Here is a 16819-nt window from a genome sequence, read left to right as displayed (position 1 = left end):
AAAGATATCCAGACTGCATTGGGTATTGTAGCTAAAAATAGGAAGGGCAAAGAAAGCTGGAAGAACAGCAAGGAACAGTTACAAACCAGATCCTGCAGCAGAGCAGGCTCCACAAAGATGGAACACTGCTGCAACAGCTGGACAATGTAAACACTGGCCCGCTAAAAAAAGAATAAAAATGGTGGTGGAAACAATATTAAACACTCTGTCCTCTGCACGATTCCAGTTGTGCTCAGTGAGCAGGGAGAAGGGAGTCTCATGGAGCCCTGAGCCTGGAGAACTCCCTCCAAAACTGCTTTTCCTCAAAGCTCAGTTGTGGTGCATCCTGAGGAAATCCCTGATCCCCACCCAGCAGCCATGTGCCAGCACTGTGGGATGTCACATTTGGAGAGGAGGGAGAATTCCAAGTGACAGAGCCATGGCAATGCCTGACAGGAGCCAGCACCACTGTGGACACACACACGTTCAGAGAGCTGGGGAATCACAGCTTGGGAATTCTTTCCAGGCCTGGATTTCTCCTGACTCTCAGCTCCATTCCCAGGCTGACAAGCTGACTGCAGCTTCAGTTAGGGAGGAGTCTCCCAGGGTGACAACATGGTGACAAACAGAGTGGAATTCATCACCAACATTAACCCCTGGTGTCTTTCCCGTGGGACACATCCTGAGGTGCTGTCCCAAGGATGTTTTTCCCAATTGTCCCATGAGCTCCTGTCCTGTCCTGGCTGCACTAACACACTTTCAATCCGGGCTGGCTGTACAATAAATTGGCTTTTTTCCCCAAAAAAATCTGTGTGTGCTGCTGTCCTTTCTCTCTCTTTGCAGTAACCACACACCACTGGCAAGATTCTGCTCTCCAATGAGCCAGGACAAAACCACAGCAAGCAGAACCTTCCCAAAACACCAATCTGTGAGACCCCACTCTCCAAGGATGACAACATCAGCACTCCCAGGTGCTTTATGTCACTTCAAGCTGAGGTTTCATTATGCTTCTATGAACCAACCAAAAATCCCCTGAAGTAAGGAAACAGCTCTCCAGGGTCACCTGTCCCCAAGTACATCTTTTGACACTCTTTCAGATTTGATTTATTACAACACCTTCAATAAAGTCCCAGCCTCCTCTTTTGCACAGCTAAATCTGTCTTTATGCAGCTCCCTGCAATCACTCAGTGGCCTTGGCAAATGTAAATAACTTGGCTCAGCTAAATGTTTCCAGAAGTATTTTTTAAAAGAAAACAACAGCAGCACACACTAAGATGAAAAATATATTTAACATCACCATGTAAGACTTCTGAGATGGTCTAATCTTGCAAAGAAAAACATCATTTCTTCATGTATCTGTACATAAAAATTCACCCAAGGGCTAGGAAAAAAGCAATTTAATTTTCAGAAATGTTCATTTTATGTGTGTTTTATCAGTTCTAAAATATCTTAAATGTTCTTGGAGGGAGGGAGAGGAGCATCAGCACCCTGAAGCTGGAGATTCCTGGTTGCAATTTAATGTGCAAGTGAGTGCAGCGAGATTGAGGGGAAAAGTGTGGGGAGCTAAAAGAGACACCTCAAAATCTGGGATTTTTACAGACATTAACTCATTACCTTGACCACTTCACCACCATCAACTTTCATCAGTTGCTTCAAGTTCTGGTGCAACAGGCTCGTGTTGGATCTCCACTTCAGCAGCCCCAAAAGATCAACTGGAATAAAAAAAAAACACCAGCAATTATCCCATGCAGCCTATTTCCCTTTCCTCACTTCCCATCACCATATGCAGGACAAAGTTTTATTTCCTTACTTCAGCCTTTTTCCTGGGACAACACCACATTTCTGGTACCCTCTGACGCTGCAGAAAGCTCAGACAATCCTTCTACCCTGACAGAACTCGGAAAGGCTTTCAGAAAAGCAGCCAGCTTTTGAAATATCAGCAGGAAAATCTAGGCCAAGGAAGCCTCGGTTTTTAATTTGCTGTACACAACAGTTGTGTATTTAGAAAAAGATGCCAAAATGAAATTAGTCAGCCACCAACACAGTCATACTACAGGGCAGTGACTCTCCCAGCATTAATGTTTCCAGCTTCTCTGCTCTCACTGAATAAACTGAAAAGAAAATAAAGCACGATGGAGCACAAAGGGTTGCAAACTAAACGAGACTGGGGGAAAGCTGGGGGATGAATTATCCCCCATGGTGCCCACCTGCCTGGCTGCTCCCAAGGGATGGATCCTGAGGGCACTGCCCAGGTCATGCAAAAAGTCTCATCCCCAAATCCTGCACCCTGAAGATGCTGTCACTTGAGCATTCCCTGGAGAATAAGGGAATACAGAAGGCCAGCTCTCTGCATTAGTCACTGCAAAGCTTCCAGGGAGGAGCTCTCAGCAGGGCTCTCCTGCACAGCACGAGCTCCCTGGGAAATCCCAAGCCCAGCACTGACCCCAGAGCCCAAACCCCACACTCCTCCTGCCTTAGCCAAAGCAGCCTCAGGGGGAAATCCCTGCCCGTGCAAAGTCACTTTTCAGCACAAAACAAAACTGGCACCAACTCCTGCTCAGGAGAAACCTTCAATAAAAAACTGAACTCTATGATCTTAAAAGGTCTTCTCCAACTTCAGTGATTTTATTTTACTCATTTAAAAACTCATTACCTTCAGTTTAGCCCACTACTGCACCTCATCCACCTCCCCATATAACTTATACAGAAAATTCTACCCAAAATAACTCCAAACAGGCACTTTCTCCCAACAAATACCCCCTCACCTCTTTGCTATTCACACTTCCAAAGCAACCAACACAACATTTACCAAGGCATGAATCTGTAGAGTTTATCCTGGAAATTACCTGCAAAGACTCAAAGCAGTTGCTATGCTTTTCTCAAACATCTTTCATTCTAAGTAATAAATGAAATTACTTCTAGTGGAAAGGACCTCAGTACTGCTTGGAAAGATTCCTCTCTGAGCAGCACTCAAACCAAGCCTTCTCACCATCTCTTTGTGAAGAGAAATCAAGAGAGTTTTACTACATTAAAGCCTTGAATCCAAGCCCTCCATTCCTTTTAATACATCCTACAAGAAGTCTATAGCCTGAACCCAAACTCTCACTAAGTCAGTATTAACAAAAAAAAAAAATCACTTCTGGAAGCAAAGCAAAGATGCCTCCGTGAGTTATCCAAAGTGTTTCATGGATATATTTATATCAGCTTTTCCACCCCTGAATTTGGCTGCAGTCTGACTTCTAACAAGGCATCAGCTTGACAGAAGAAATGATCTGAACAAAAGCCAGCCCACAGACGAGCTCTGAACAGCATCATGGATTGCCCCAAGAAAACAAACCCACGTGGACTGGCAGCGTGATGGCAGAGCAAATGCTAAATGAATATACATTTGTGAGCACAAAATGTCAGTGCAGGCCAGCTGAAAGGGGAAAATAACTTACAGGGTAGAGAAAAATGGGCACTCCCTGGTAATGCAAGCATTAATTAACCCCAGCAAAGCACCAGTCAGGCAGTTAATCCCACTCCTTTCACAGGGCTGTGTGTAAAATAATGCAGTACAAGGATGGAAAACAGTGTTTTAGCCTACAGGAAACAGGAATGCGGGAGCCAGCCCAGGTCAAGTGAAATTTGAGGCTAGAAAACATCAGCAGGAAGACAGAATGAGGTTGCCCAGATTTGCTGTGGCTGCTCCTGGATCCCTGGCAGTGCCCAAGGCCAGGTTGGACATTGGGGTTGGAGCACCTGGGACAGTGGGAGGTGTCCCTGCCACATCAGGGGGTGGCACTGGATGATCATTAAGGTCACTTCCAACCCAAACCAGTCTGGGATTCTGTGATTTCCACTGTACAAGGTTTGAACTGCAAAGTCCCCGACAGCAACTTGGCTTTAGTGATGTGATTTATTATCCTATGGAATGTAGATGAAGACTTTCTTTCACAGGATATTTAAGTGGAAGGAAACACTCCAGGTCTCTGCCTATCTGCTTTCCTTAACCTGTATCTATGCAAAAGCTTCCCTATAGAAACATCCAAACTTTTCTCCAAGTCCAGCCACTGAATTCAGTTAGATAGTATTTCCCCTCTGAATTCCCATCTGTTCTTTGAAATTCTCTGCCTTCTTGACTTTTATATTTGATTTTCCAGTCTGTATGATTTTTATTTTCATTACATGCTTATACCTTCACTTTTTACACCACTACAATTTGTCATATATGTGTGTTGGGTTTTTAATTATCAATTATGCTAAGTCAAATTCTTCCCAAGTGTTCTCCACAATCCTGATCTCCCTGGTTCCTCCAAGTCCTGACTTCAGTGAAGGAACAACCACTATAATCCAGAGATTTGAGTCCTTCAAGGAGAAAAGAAAACAGAAATTCTTGGAATAAGCCTTAGAGGTGCCTTGGATGCTTCCAAGAGCAAAGCCACAGGGACAGCAGAGCCAGCTCTCTGCTTATTGATCACTGAACATTTCCCCACAAATGCAATTCCAGTTCTGTCCCCATCACCCTGATCATGAAAGGACATCCTGCAACTCTGGGAAGAGGCACCAGGAGGATTTTACCTCCACAGGCACTGAGGGGTTTTCCTCCTCCTCTTTGTCTTACCTTGTCACTATTCTTCAAAATTTACTGCAAAATGCAGGGAAGGGCCAGGGAATGTCCTGCTTTAATAACTTCTGCTCCAATCACTAAAAACTGGTCAAGTGTTAACTAAGATACTTACACCATCACTCTCAAAGTCTCAGCAGTGGGCAAAGTTGTTATTTTGAAGACTTTTCTGTGCTAAGGACATGATTACTGATAGAAAAGCAACATTAAAAACTCACAGTTCATAGAGAACTGAAGTCAAGGGAGTGTTCAAAGAGCTCAGACACAAAAAAGTCTCTGCACCATCAAACAGCAGAAAAAGCCAGATGACTTATTCACATACTTTCAGAATTACTAAAAATAAGTCTTAAAGCCAATTCTAAGACAGTTAAGGAGGGTAAAGAAAGAACTATTATAGGTAACCAAAAGGAGAAAAGTCTGTTTTGGTTCAACATTTTTGTAAGTGAGGATAATAATGGATTTTTATTTACTTGTTTTTAAGAAAGTTAAAAGGAAGATGATTAACCAAACATTTAACAAACCTTAAAACCAGCTTCAGAAATCATCATATGAAAAGCACTGCCAATTTTTAGATGGAAACTGATACTTGAGGGAGGAATTTAATGATGATTTTTTTGTTTTGTTTCTTTTCTGCTCAACAAGACATGATGATCTTGTTTAATAATGTCACAGTACTTTGAAGAGAGAAAAGACTTTGGCAACTCCAAGGAAAAGTTTCCCAGACAACATAATTAACAGCAGCATTAAATAAAGATCAGGCCTTCAAAGCAAACAGTATGTAAATTAAGCACCAAACAATGCTCAGGCTTAATTTTAATAGCAGTTCTGTGAAAGCCACATCAATATATTGATCACTGGGAAATACTTTTAACTACTAACAAGCATGAGGGAAGGCTGAAAGGAAAAACAGCACCGACTTTCCAACAAAAAGCAGTTTAATTCCAGATGTTGGATCCTGCTCTCCAAGCCCTGGCTCCAGCGTGCTGCAATTCCATCTTTGCTGGGAAATCCTACAACCACATCCCAGTTTTGTTGGTTTTTATTTTTTTTTTTGCTGAACACCCTGGCAGGCTCCAAGGCTGCCAGACTGCAGTGGATGTGATGTGCTCTGCATGTGAAACAGGCGGGATGAGCTGGGAGATGCCACTGGAAAACGCCGCAGTGACTCCGGGCTGGCCCCGGAGTGGCACCGGAGCAGGGACATGCCCTGGCCGGAGGGGACTCGTCAATGTGGCAGTGTCATCGTGATCCCATCCCCACACACCATCCTGAGTCACAGCAGCTCCCTGGAATGACTCACTCCCTATGGAATGACCCTCCCACACTCCCCACTCGCTGCCGGTGCAGCCAGGAGAACAAGGCATCGCTCCATGGCAACCGAGCACAGAAATTACACACAGGGCACAGCCTGCAAATGGGAAATATTTGCTTTGGTGGCTGCCACCAGCTTGCCACAGCCTTGGGATGCACTCAGCCAGCTGACAGACGGGAAGAATGCATGGAATGCAAGGTTTAAAAGGAACAGACAAAGCCAAGGCCACTCCTGGGAAGGTGTGGGAATATGAGTGACCTCCAGGCAACACATCCTCCCCTAACATCCCTTCTGCACACCAGAAGAAAACATCAGAGCTGTCTTCAGCCCTGAGACAGGGATATTGCACCTTGGAATAACATAAACCAGCTTGTTTGGGAGCAGAGCCCTGCTATTACCTACTCTTGAAAGCAAACTCTTCCCCTTCCTCGGTGCTATTTTTCAAGGAAAAAATAAAATGCCACAGTTACACAGTTACAGTGCACTTCAGGGAAACAACCTCAACTACATGGGAAACAAAACCCCTGGTTCCACTTAACTTGGGATTCTTTTGTCTTTTCAAAACTCTGGAGCAAAACAGAGCAAAGCTGGATGGTTCAGACTCACCCACACAACCCTAATCCAGCACACAGGCAGCCCCAGGGAATGGGGATGGAGAAAGCAGCAAAGTCAGCACACAGACCCCAACCCTGCTGCGAGGAGCAGCTCTGGGAACTCACCGTTCTGGGTAAGCTTTGTGGAACACACCAGAGTGGAAATCTGGAAAGAGTCTTTGCTGATGGTGCAGCTCCCCAGGTTCTGCATGCTCTTGCCTGTTGCTGAGTGTCCCTTCTCCTCCAGCTCGATTTTCGTGGATGGCAGACTGAGATAGGTGGAGGCATCCTCCAGTTTCTTGGCTTCTGCCTACAGGGATGTTTGAAACACAGCAGGAGAAAATATCCAGTCAAAATTCTCTTATTACCGAGAATTTTAACTTTTATACTGGATTTTCTTAGGTTTGGAGATATCAAATGCATCTTTAATACACTAATTTAGCACTAATCTGTCTACAGTAGAGCCAAAATGGGATTATTTAAAAGGCTACAGAATTCACTTTTCCCAACCCACAAAAAACTCAACAGCAAATAGCTTTGAAATTAAAACATATTAAAGGCTTAATACCCAATCTCCCATATAAAACAACTGCTCAGGACGTGCTGCTTAGCTTGATTTAACAGAAGAGCTCAAAATACATTTTTCCAGTGCCATTCTGGAACAGAATTCCTCAGAAGTCAGTGAGTGGCACTTCCCTGTTGGGAAGTCAAAATTCTACCTTGTAAACGATAAGGTCGTGCTCTCCATCTCTCAGAGTTGTCCCATCATATCTCATGAGCTTCACAAATGCCAGAGCAAATATTTTCTCAGATTTATCTTTGGCTGTTACCAAAAAAAAAAAAAAAGATAAATCACATAATTATTTCTACAGACAGGACACCTAAATCTCACAAAAATGGACAACCTGTCAGTGAGTGACCACAGCAAAGATTCTCATGTAAATTCAGTGTACAAAGAACTGAAAAAAAAGCAAGACAGAACCAAAAAATAAAAAAAGGCCAAATGAACACATCAACAGTAACCAGATGCTTCATAGTTCCATATTCTGTCTGTTCTTTTTGGAAAGCTTTACAAAGGCAAATTTTAAAAACAAAACAGAAATGTGATGCATTGAGAAAGCCCAGGTTTTTAGAAAAATGGTTGTGTTTGGGAGCTGGAATAAAGATTAAACACCAGCACTGAGGAGCTCATCAGAGCACAGAGCCCTGAGGACAGACATTTGGAGGGGGAACATTAGAAGCAAAACACAAACTGGATCCATAATTGCAGATGAAATGCCTCAGTTTTTTGAAAGCTGACCCATGCTGCAGCCAACAGGAACTAGAAAATACACTCAACTTATTCTTGCTCAAAACTGTTGGCAAAAGTTTAAAAAAAAAACAAAGCAACAGATGAAGGAGAGATCACAGAGGAAGCTGAGAAGTAAAGCCAGAAGGAAAGTGTCATCACCTTGAGACAGGCCAAGGAGCCTGGGAGAAAGCCCTGAAAGGGGCTCTTTTTAATATTTAGGAATGATGTCTTTTAAATATTTAGGCTGTGGCCAACCTAAACATTTGAGTCATTGTAAGAATATTTCTGACTAAAAATTTGTAGCACACAACTGTAATTCTGATAATGACACTGACTTTTAGAACACTGTTCTCCTTTAAAGAGTATCATTCTCTAGATTATTTTATTAATTTTCTTAATCCCAAAGTCTTCAACTAGTGATGCCAAGCCAACTGTAAACTTTCACATTCCCATTTGTTGGAAGATCTTTTCTACTCCCCACCTCTAAGATACAGAATACCACAACCCTCTGAGTTACTAATGGAAAGCTTTACTCCATTAGTAACCTAGGAAAAATTTTCATTTATTCCCTTTGGAGAAAAAACAACTGGACAGGGAAGGAAAAACTCAAGCACTAAAAGCCATGGCAAATGCTCAGCTCTGGATTGGGAATGTGGGGGTGGCACCAGAATTCCCAAGGAGGGGCTGAGTTACTCACAGTCCTGCGAGGATCTGTGGCGGAAGGTGAACCTCAGGTGGCTGCGGTTCACGTCCTCGATGGGGATTGCAACCTGGAGCAAGGGGAGAGGAGCAAGGAAATGGTCAGGGCAGCACCCTCAGCCTCCCCCAAACCCACCCAGACACCTTCCAGCACTTCCAGATGATCAGTGAGTGACAATCCCAGTGGCACACCCATCCCCAGCAGCCCCTTTCTGTCTACAGACACAACAAGGCACCTTTGGAGTGAAAATTCTGAATTGAGGAGTAGCTCCAAGGCCCTTGTGAGCACACAGCCCCTGCTCCACTGCTGGAAAGACTGAATGGATTCCAGAATGTCACCACCAACCCCCTCTGTAATCTCCAAACTCAGCAGTGGAAAGGTTATTACCCCAGCAAAATGAGCAGGCTTAAAGCACAACCAGCTCCCCAAACACTGATGAGTCCAGCACTATGGCAAATGTGTTTTAGCTTTAATATCCTGCTCTCCTCTAGGTCAGCTTCATGGAAATAGAGCAAACCATTCCTGAAGAGATGCTGGAGTTTCCCCACAACAGTCACCCTGAGCAATAGCTGAAATAAAATTCAATATGCAATAAAAGTCAAAGACTTTCTTAGCTGAGCTATTCCTTGCCCTGCTGAACACAGGCACTGAATTTCCCCAGTTTTGTTTCCCACTGAAAGCTGTATTAATGGCACATTAACACCCACGGAAGTTATTTTAACAGTTTAAATACCTTTACAGTCTCAAACCAGCGAGGCTGCTTTACTTGGTAATAGATCACTGACTTGTACTCTGAGATGGCTTCATCACCAGCACCAGGAAAAATGACACTCTGCAAAATCAAACAGAAGGGGAAGCATTTATGTCACTTCAACTCCACCTTTTCAATCAAATAAACAAAAAATAAATCAGCCAAGTAGGTCAGAATAAGAGGGAATGCTCCTCATGAAACTGGTATCAAAATGTATGCATTGATAAGGCAAGATGCATTTAATAATGACAAAAGTTTGGTTGAAAATAAAAACTGGGACCTTAAGCTGACAAATACAGCTGTTGAAAGGGCTTAACATGATATGTATCAAAATCAAAAAGCCCCCAGACATTAAATACTTTAATACCTCTAATCTCTTGCCATCTTCATCATAAACAGATACTGTGACTTCCACATTCTTTGCTGTGGTTTTACTGCCCTTGTCAAAATCTCCCTGCACCAAGGTGACGTAGATGTCATTACGAACATCTCCTGCAAGGGAGAGCAAAGCACAAAATCACCCACAACTCTCACAGTAAAAACACAGAAGGACACACAGAAACAATGGCCAAACACTTAAAGCACCACATTCCCATTTACTTTATTTTTACACAACTTCTTTCAGTATTCACTTGAAAGGAACGGTTTCAACACAGTCATTTATCCCACACAAATGTATTTTGCAATTTAGAATATTTTAACGGCCTACAAGAGGTCTCTAATTTGGTACAGCAGGAAGAAGTTTGCTGTTTTTGCTGGCTTGAGGGTTGCAGGGGAGGCTTGTACTTAGATTTATGATTAAAATGCTCCTCAGCTCCACCCCAATTCAACTGAAAATTTGAAAACGAGCTGGGGAAACAAAGGATTTCCAATCATTTTCGGAGCTAACACGGGATGCAAACAAGGTGCTGGGGCACTCACACTTGTAGAAGAGCCTGTAAAACGTGACAGACATCTGTCAGCAGCCACAGGAACATCTGGAGCTGGGATGGGCTCTGGAAACATCCCATGGATCCTCCAGGGCCCATCAGTCTGCAAAGGACACTGCACGTTCTGCCCTTGCTCATGGCAGTTTTTATTCTGAGAGGCACCACGTTTTTGGGTTGGTTTTTATGGGTTTTGGTTTGTTTTTTTTTTCTTTGTAAACACCTGAACTGAACGTGCACAGAGTACATGTATTTTAAAAAAAGATGATGTTGCTCTCTTTCAAATGCATTATCCAAATGTGGTACAAATCCTAGGAGAGCTATTATCTCTAAATCAAGCCTGGGCCTCAAAAACCTGCTTTGGATTCAGCACAGCAGAGAAGTTTCACGTTTGCCCTTGCTATGGGCATAGCACCAAGTGTGTACTTTGTGTACATTCTTTTTAACTGGGGAAAGAAAAGGAGAATTTCCACTCTCACTGGGATTTCCTGTCTTCTTGAAGAGGTGGGAGCTTTATTTATTGATGCAGGTACCACCAAAATATTTTCCACTTATTTTCAGTGAGACAACATCTTTTGACGATTTGATTTTTTTTAAATGCACACCATACATACCTTAAATTCATCTACAATTATTTTTCCTCCAAAACATTCCATACATACAGACATTTAAAGCAGGTTAAAATATAACAAAGCAGCATTAATTAAGTGCCTCACCAGGCATGATAATCTCAGGAAAGCCCATTTTCCGAGCCACTGCTGTTGACCTGTCCACTAAGTGTGGAAACTCTTTCCTAATTTGATGGATATCTCCTGGAAGAAGTTTCAAAGTCACCCACAGACCTGTTGTGTAAAAAAAAACCACAATTATGAAACTGCTGGGATTTATTCTTAGATGCTACAGATTTCTTTTTACAAATTGAAAAATGTAAGAAGGTTAAAATAATTTAGGTATGTTAAGATAACTGATCTTCCTTTACTAAAAAAGAAATAGAAAATATTTTAAAACATTCCAAAGATCTCATCACTTCACACAAAAATATGAGTACAGTGCACAGAATTATTTCTGATTATGTTCCATGTTCTTTGTAATGAGATGTTTATCTTCCTTGGGGGAAAAAAAGAGAAGGAGCAAGGATGATTTGCATGGAAAAACCCAAGGATTCCAAGCAAGCAATACCAGCAGATCCATACCCCAAACTGATTGATCATCACCCCCATAAGCAATTTTTACTGCTCTGAGCACACAAATCTAAGCATCAGCTTCACACAGCTGATATTTTCTGCTCAGCAGCAGAAGCCACTAAAAAGCTGCTGCTTGCCAACCAACATCAGGCACATTTGTTACAGGAAAAAAAAAAAAAAAAGCCGAAGTGAAAAAAAAAAAAAAAACAAAAATAAAAAAGAAACCCAACCCAAAGAAGCCTTCCACTCGCTGAAGTGGCTGGCAATCAAGTTAAAGCACAAAATAATCACAGCAGCAATTTGCAGAAGAAAAATCCTAAAATTAAAAGCTACGAAAAACACCCCAAAAATATTCATCCATGAAATAAATTGTGGGTTACCCTGTCAGAGAATTAACTGTACATTCATTTTGTGTACACTTGGCAGCTTGTCTTTCCCCTGATATCTCTGTCAGAGTTTCTGAGCTGAGTTGTTGCCAGGGATGGTTCTGACAGCTGCTATTTCACTGAGCTGCAACTGTACCTGCACTGACTGGCTAAGGAACAACTCTTGATCCTTTTGCTGTTTGCTTGGCTACTTTTTTTTTTTTTTTTAAAAAGGGAAGAATTTGGAATGAATCAACGACACTGAAATGTTTCCTCCTATCAGATACACACTGACCACGGGTGAAAACAAGCAGGAGAAGCAGATAAAACTTCCCCTCATTAGCTAAAGGAGAATCTAAAAATAAGGTTTATGTAAAACTCTGTTTGCTGTTAATTAATGTAAAAATCAGGGCAAAGTGTGTAGTTCTCCTAGGGTTTGGTCAGATATGGAGGGATAGATATTCACAGTGTTTGGTGGAAACTCTGTATTAATCAGCATAACTCCACAATAATCCAGAATCTCAGAAAATATTGAGGTTGGTAGAGGAATAACCAGGCACAATCACATCATGATCATGAGATGCCACACAAAAATAAATCAAGCCAGAGCAGCGCCCTAGAGAAGGTACCAGGGAAGCCTTCAGAGGGTTCTGGCTCCCTCCTCACCTCCTGCAAGCTCAGATCTCTTGGGGAAGGAGTAAAATGCTGCAAATTCAGCTGCAGAGTGGAAAAATAAGGAGAAGGAAGAGAAGGAAGGGAATGTCCCTTCCTTCAGCATGGAGAGGCAAAAATCCACAGCTCAAGGGCACAAGAGGCGAGTCCTGGAGTCATCACCTCCACAGAAAATCACAGCCATGGACAGGTGGGCTTGGATCTGGAGATGATCCAGTCCTGCCAGGGGGAGCAGGTGACACAGGAATGTGTGCAGGTGTGTTGGCAATGTCTGCAGAGAGAAAAACTCCACATCCTCCCTGGGCAGCTGCTCCAGAGCTCTGCCATGGAAAGAAGTTCTTCCTCATGTGGAACTTGTGTTGAATTTATGGCCACTGCTCCTCATCCTCTCGTGGGGAACCACTGAAAACAGTCTGGCCTCATCCTCTGACACCCTCTGGATGTATTGATATGGAATAACGAGATTCCCTCTCAGTCTCCTCCTCCCCAGAGTAACCAAGCCCAGCTCCCTCAGTCTCTGCCCATCAGAGATGTTCAGACCCTCGATCATCTTTGCTCATCCCCTGGACCCTCTGCAGCAGAACTATGAAGGCATCCAGGAGCTGACCAATGCTGCAGAGTCCACACTGGGCAGGGGGAAACGATGGGGAAGAGCAGGCTGAGCCTTGAGAGGTGGGGAAGGGAGGAACAAACCATACAAACTGTTTTTTAATTCCAAAATTAAAACCACCACGACACAGAGCAAACCAAGGTGCACGGAAAGAGCAATACCTACCCTGACCCTTGTGGTTGACTTCTTTAGCAGCAATCACTTTGTTTATAACAGTCTGCAGGAAATCATTCTCCCCTGCCACCCTGGGTGAAAAACGGGATGATATGTTCAGCTGCTTGTGTCGAATGGCGTCATCCAACGCTAGCCTGGAGGATGCACATGACGACCAACACCAGGAGACAAAGGGGCACAGAAAACCAGAAGTCACAGTGACAAGGGAACACAAAAGATCGTATCACAGTTGTGACAAAGAGCATTTATTAGTCAACGCAGGACAAAGGACAGGAAAGGTAACAAGAAAGACAGAGGGAGATCATTAATGAGAAGAATGCTGATCTACCACAGAGAGTCCAGCACACTTGTGAGGGCTCTGCTCCCTCAGGGAGCAGGGGGGGATCTCCCACCTGAGAGTCCCCAGTTAAGAAGTGAAAACCCACACAGGCAGTTCTCATTTATATAAATATTGAAATATATATATATATATATAGATTTATTTATAGCAGACTGGCCCTGCAACACCTCCAGGGTCACCTCTGTCACTCCACAAGTGGAGTGCCTGAAGGAAAAGCTCCCATCAATCTCACAGGGAAAAGGAGGAGAAGAGCAGACAACCCAAACTCGGTGAACAAATGAGAAGATGGGGACAATAAATAAACAGCAGCATCAGGTGGCATTGAAGTAAATCTTGCCAAGTGCTTTTGACAGCCATTGTGCTGGTGGCCAGTGAATGAATACAAACAAAGATATGAAAACAGAATTGCATGTGGTACAACAGAAACAAAGCATGGGATGAGGAGAAAAATGTGCCTCATATACACAGCCCAAGTCTACATTGGAAATAACACCACCAGCATTCACCCCGTGTTTGTTTCCACCTTATTCATATCCTTTGGGATGGACTTTTTCAGGAGAATGTTTTCATTTATTACAGGGGGAAAAAAGCAAAATCATATTGTGCATCTTTTTAAAGCTCTGTGTATATGTAACAGGAAAAATGAACCAGTGCTAATGGAGCAGAAAACTGGATGTTCCATTAGCACCCCCTCTGAAAGGTTCATTTTCATTGCATACTTCCACACTGGCTGAAAAACAACTTTGCTGTTGTTTACCACACAATAAACGTATCCTTCTCCTCCTCAAACTCTGTTTTCCTTGAAAAATGAATTTTATTTTGATTTTGTCTTTAACAGCCCTGCAGGACCTGCACACTGCAGTCCTCTCACAAGTCCTACACCTTCAAACCACAAAGGCTTACTGAATTATGCCCATTTTGCAAAACAAAGTTAAGATTTTATTATGTCAAGATTTTTTTTTTAAATATCATTAAAAGCCCATCTGAATATCCATTAGTGTATTAATCAAGGAATTTAGCTCCCATAACTTATGTTTTGCCTTTTGGAACAGATGGCAGTCCAGCATTTCTCACTATGGGAAAACTAAGCATCCATACTTGATGACAATTTTTCTGCCTTATCCCTTCTACCCTTCCTCACTTCACAGAAGTAAAAACTTAGGATCTATGCATGGAACATGATCTCTATTGATCTCAGGCTGAGCTAAACCAGCAATGAACTTGCTTTAAGCATTTCACCTCTTACACATTCTCCCCCTGACATCTTGAAACAAGAAAGGCTGCAAACTGGGAATGCATGCTTTGAAAATAAAAAAAAAAGTTTTCCCCTAAAGTTTCTGGGGATATCACTGCTGTAACTAATTGCAAATTATTCAGGGAAGATATATTAGCAACCTTACTAAGGAGAAAATATCCCATGGAAATAAATTAACTTAAAATTAGGGGTTTTTTTTAATCACAGTTAATTTTTTTTTTCACTCCTGTTTGTTCTTGCAGCTGCTCCCTACTTACGGCTGGAATGGGATGAAGTGCTGCTTGTCCTCATCATCAACCTTCCCGTTAATGATGTCAGTAACATCCATCACTGCAAAGACAAACCAAGGGCACTGAATGAACTGAGTGGGAAGAGGGAACCCCCAGGGGAATTGAAGCATCAGTGACTCAGCAGAGGGCTGGAGTTCCCAACTGTGGAATTTCAGGATTGTCTATGGGATAACAGAGCTTTGGCATCTCACCTAACACAAACCCTGCGAAGTACAGGATACAGCAACCAGTCTGGAATTTATCTAACCCCAGAGCAGTCCCAGGAGGCAATTTCCATGGAAGAAGAGAGCAGGAGATGGGGAGGAGCAGCAGGTACCTGCCACCCCGAAGGGTCTGCGCAGCCCCGATGTCAGCTTCCTCGTGTTGTTGTCCCGCAGCTCCATCCTGCCCACACGCACGATCTGACACACAAAACTGATCTTCTCTCTTTTCAGGTCCTTGCTGCCCAGGTCCTACCAACAGTAGTAACATCAGGTTGCTTTCTAATAGCTGAGTTTCAAGTTGCATTTCAGTAGGCAGAAGGTTTGCTGCTCAGAATTTGCCTTGGCTGTGCTCTAACAAAAAGTGCTCTCGGAGTAGAGCAGCTTTTGTAACAATATTTAAACATTTTACTGGAGTTCTGTGTAAATTAATTCTTCAGAAGGCCAAGCTAAAAGTTCAAAAATCCACTTTGTTTTTTCCCAGGTGTTGAGAATATTTAGCAGCCATTGGGTGAAATGTCTCATGTGAACCCTCAGCAGCACAGGATCATGGAATGCTCTGGGTGGGAAGGGACCTTAAAAATCACCTGGCTCCAACCCAGCAATGAGCACAGACACTTTCTACTATCCCAAGCTGCTCCAACTTGGCCTGAGGCACTGCCAGGGATCCAGGGGCAGCCACAGCAAATCTGGGCACCCTGTGCCAGCCCTGCCCACCCTCCTAGGGAACAATTCCTGCCCAATATCCCATCCATCCCTGCCCTCTGGCAGTGGGAAGCCATTCCCCCTTGTCCTGTCCCTCCATCCCTTGTCCTAAAGCCCCTCTCCAGCTGTGTTTCCCCCCTGCAGAGGTGCCCCAGGCTGGTCACACCCAGCCCATTGTCCCTGCCAGGCTCTGGGCAGGGCACACTCACAGTGAACACGGCTCGCAGGTTGTGCAGTCTGTCAATGTCCTTGGGGAGGCCACAGCTCGACCACCTCACCAGGTAGTTCTCACTGAAAAAAAAAAAAACAAACAATATTTTGAAGACTTTTGTTTAAATCTTAGAGCAACAGAACCACAGAATGCTCTGGGCTGGAAGGGATCATGAAGATCATCCCATTCCATGCCCTGCTGCCATGGGCAGGGACACCTTCCACTGTCCCAGGCTGCTCCAAGCCCCTCCAACCTGGCCTTGGGCACTGCCAGGGATTGGGAATCCACAACCTCTCTGGGAAACCCATGCCAGTGCCTCACCACCCTCCAGGAAAGGATTTCTTCCTAATATCCCATCTAAACCTACCCTACCCTCTTTCAGCTTAAAGCCATTCCCCCACATCCTCTCACTGAATGCCCTTTAACATAAGCAGATAAAATCAACTCCAGAATTTACAGGACACTCTCCAACTCCATTTCCTTATCCTAAGGAAACAAATATTGAGCAGAGAGCTGGCATTTCCCTTAGTGCACACAATTTTCATAAAGAAAGAAAGCAGCTTCTAGCAACCAAGAGTGGGAATTGTGCAGCTCAGCAAGGGCACAGCCCTTGCAGGTGTGCTCACCTCTGAATTTCCATCTGCTCTTGGGGAAC

At 43.5% G+C, this 16819-nt stretch overlaps 1 protein-coding gene across 2 annotated transcripts in view; it reads right to left on the bottom strand.

The window, feature by feature from the left end:
• The window catches only part of DOCK1 (dedicator of cytokinesis 1), a 255021-nt gene that overhangs the window by 206842 nt on the left and 31360 nt on the right, over nt 1–16819 (bottom strand). Inside the window, exons 9-19 of one of the 2 annotated variants that reach the window (XM_088169442.1) lie at nt 16163–16244; nt 15365–15500; nt 15016–15088; nt 13155–13297; nt 10875–11000; nt 9600–9724; nt 9215–9313; nt 8479–8551; nt 7210–7313; nt 6617–6800; nt 1594–1691 (exon numbers count right to left, since the gene is read on the bottom strand). In XM_088169442.1, coding sequence (XP_088025568.1) covers nt 1594–1691; nt 6617–6800; nt 7210–7313; nt 8479–8551; nt 9215–9313; nt 9600–9724; nt 10875–11000; nt 13155–13297; nt 15016–15088; nt 15365–15500; nt 16163–16244 — 1243 coding nt within the window. The remainder of the gene's footprint in view (nt 1–1593; nt 1692–6616; nt 6801–7209; nt 7314–8478; nt 8552–9214; nt 9314–9599; nt 9725–10874; nt 11001–13154; nt 13298–15015; nt 15089–15364; nt 15501–16162; nt 16245–16819) is intronic. The other variant, XM_088169443.1, reaches the window with a different exon arrangement.

This window comes from Sturnus vulgaris, chromosome 8 (assembly GCF_052056855.1).
Source record: "Sturnus vulgaris isolate bStuVul1 chromosome 8, bStuVul1.hap1, whole genome shotgun sequence".
In the NCBI taxonomy this organism is placed as follows: Eukaryota; Metazoa; Chordata; class Aves; order Passeriformes; family Sturnidae; genus Sturnus; species Sturnus vulgaris.
This window is presented reverse-complemented; position numbering and strand designations above follow the sequence as displayed.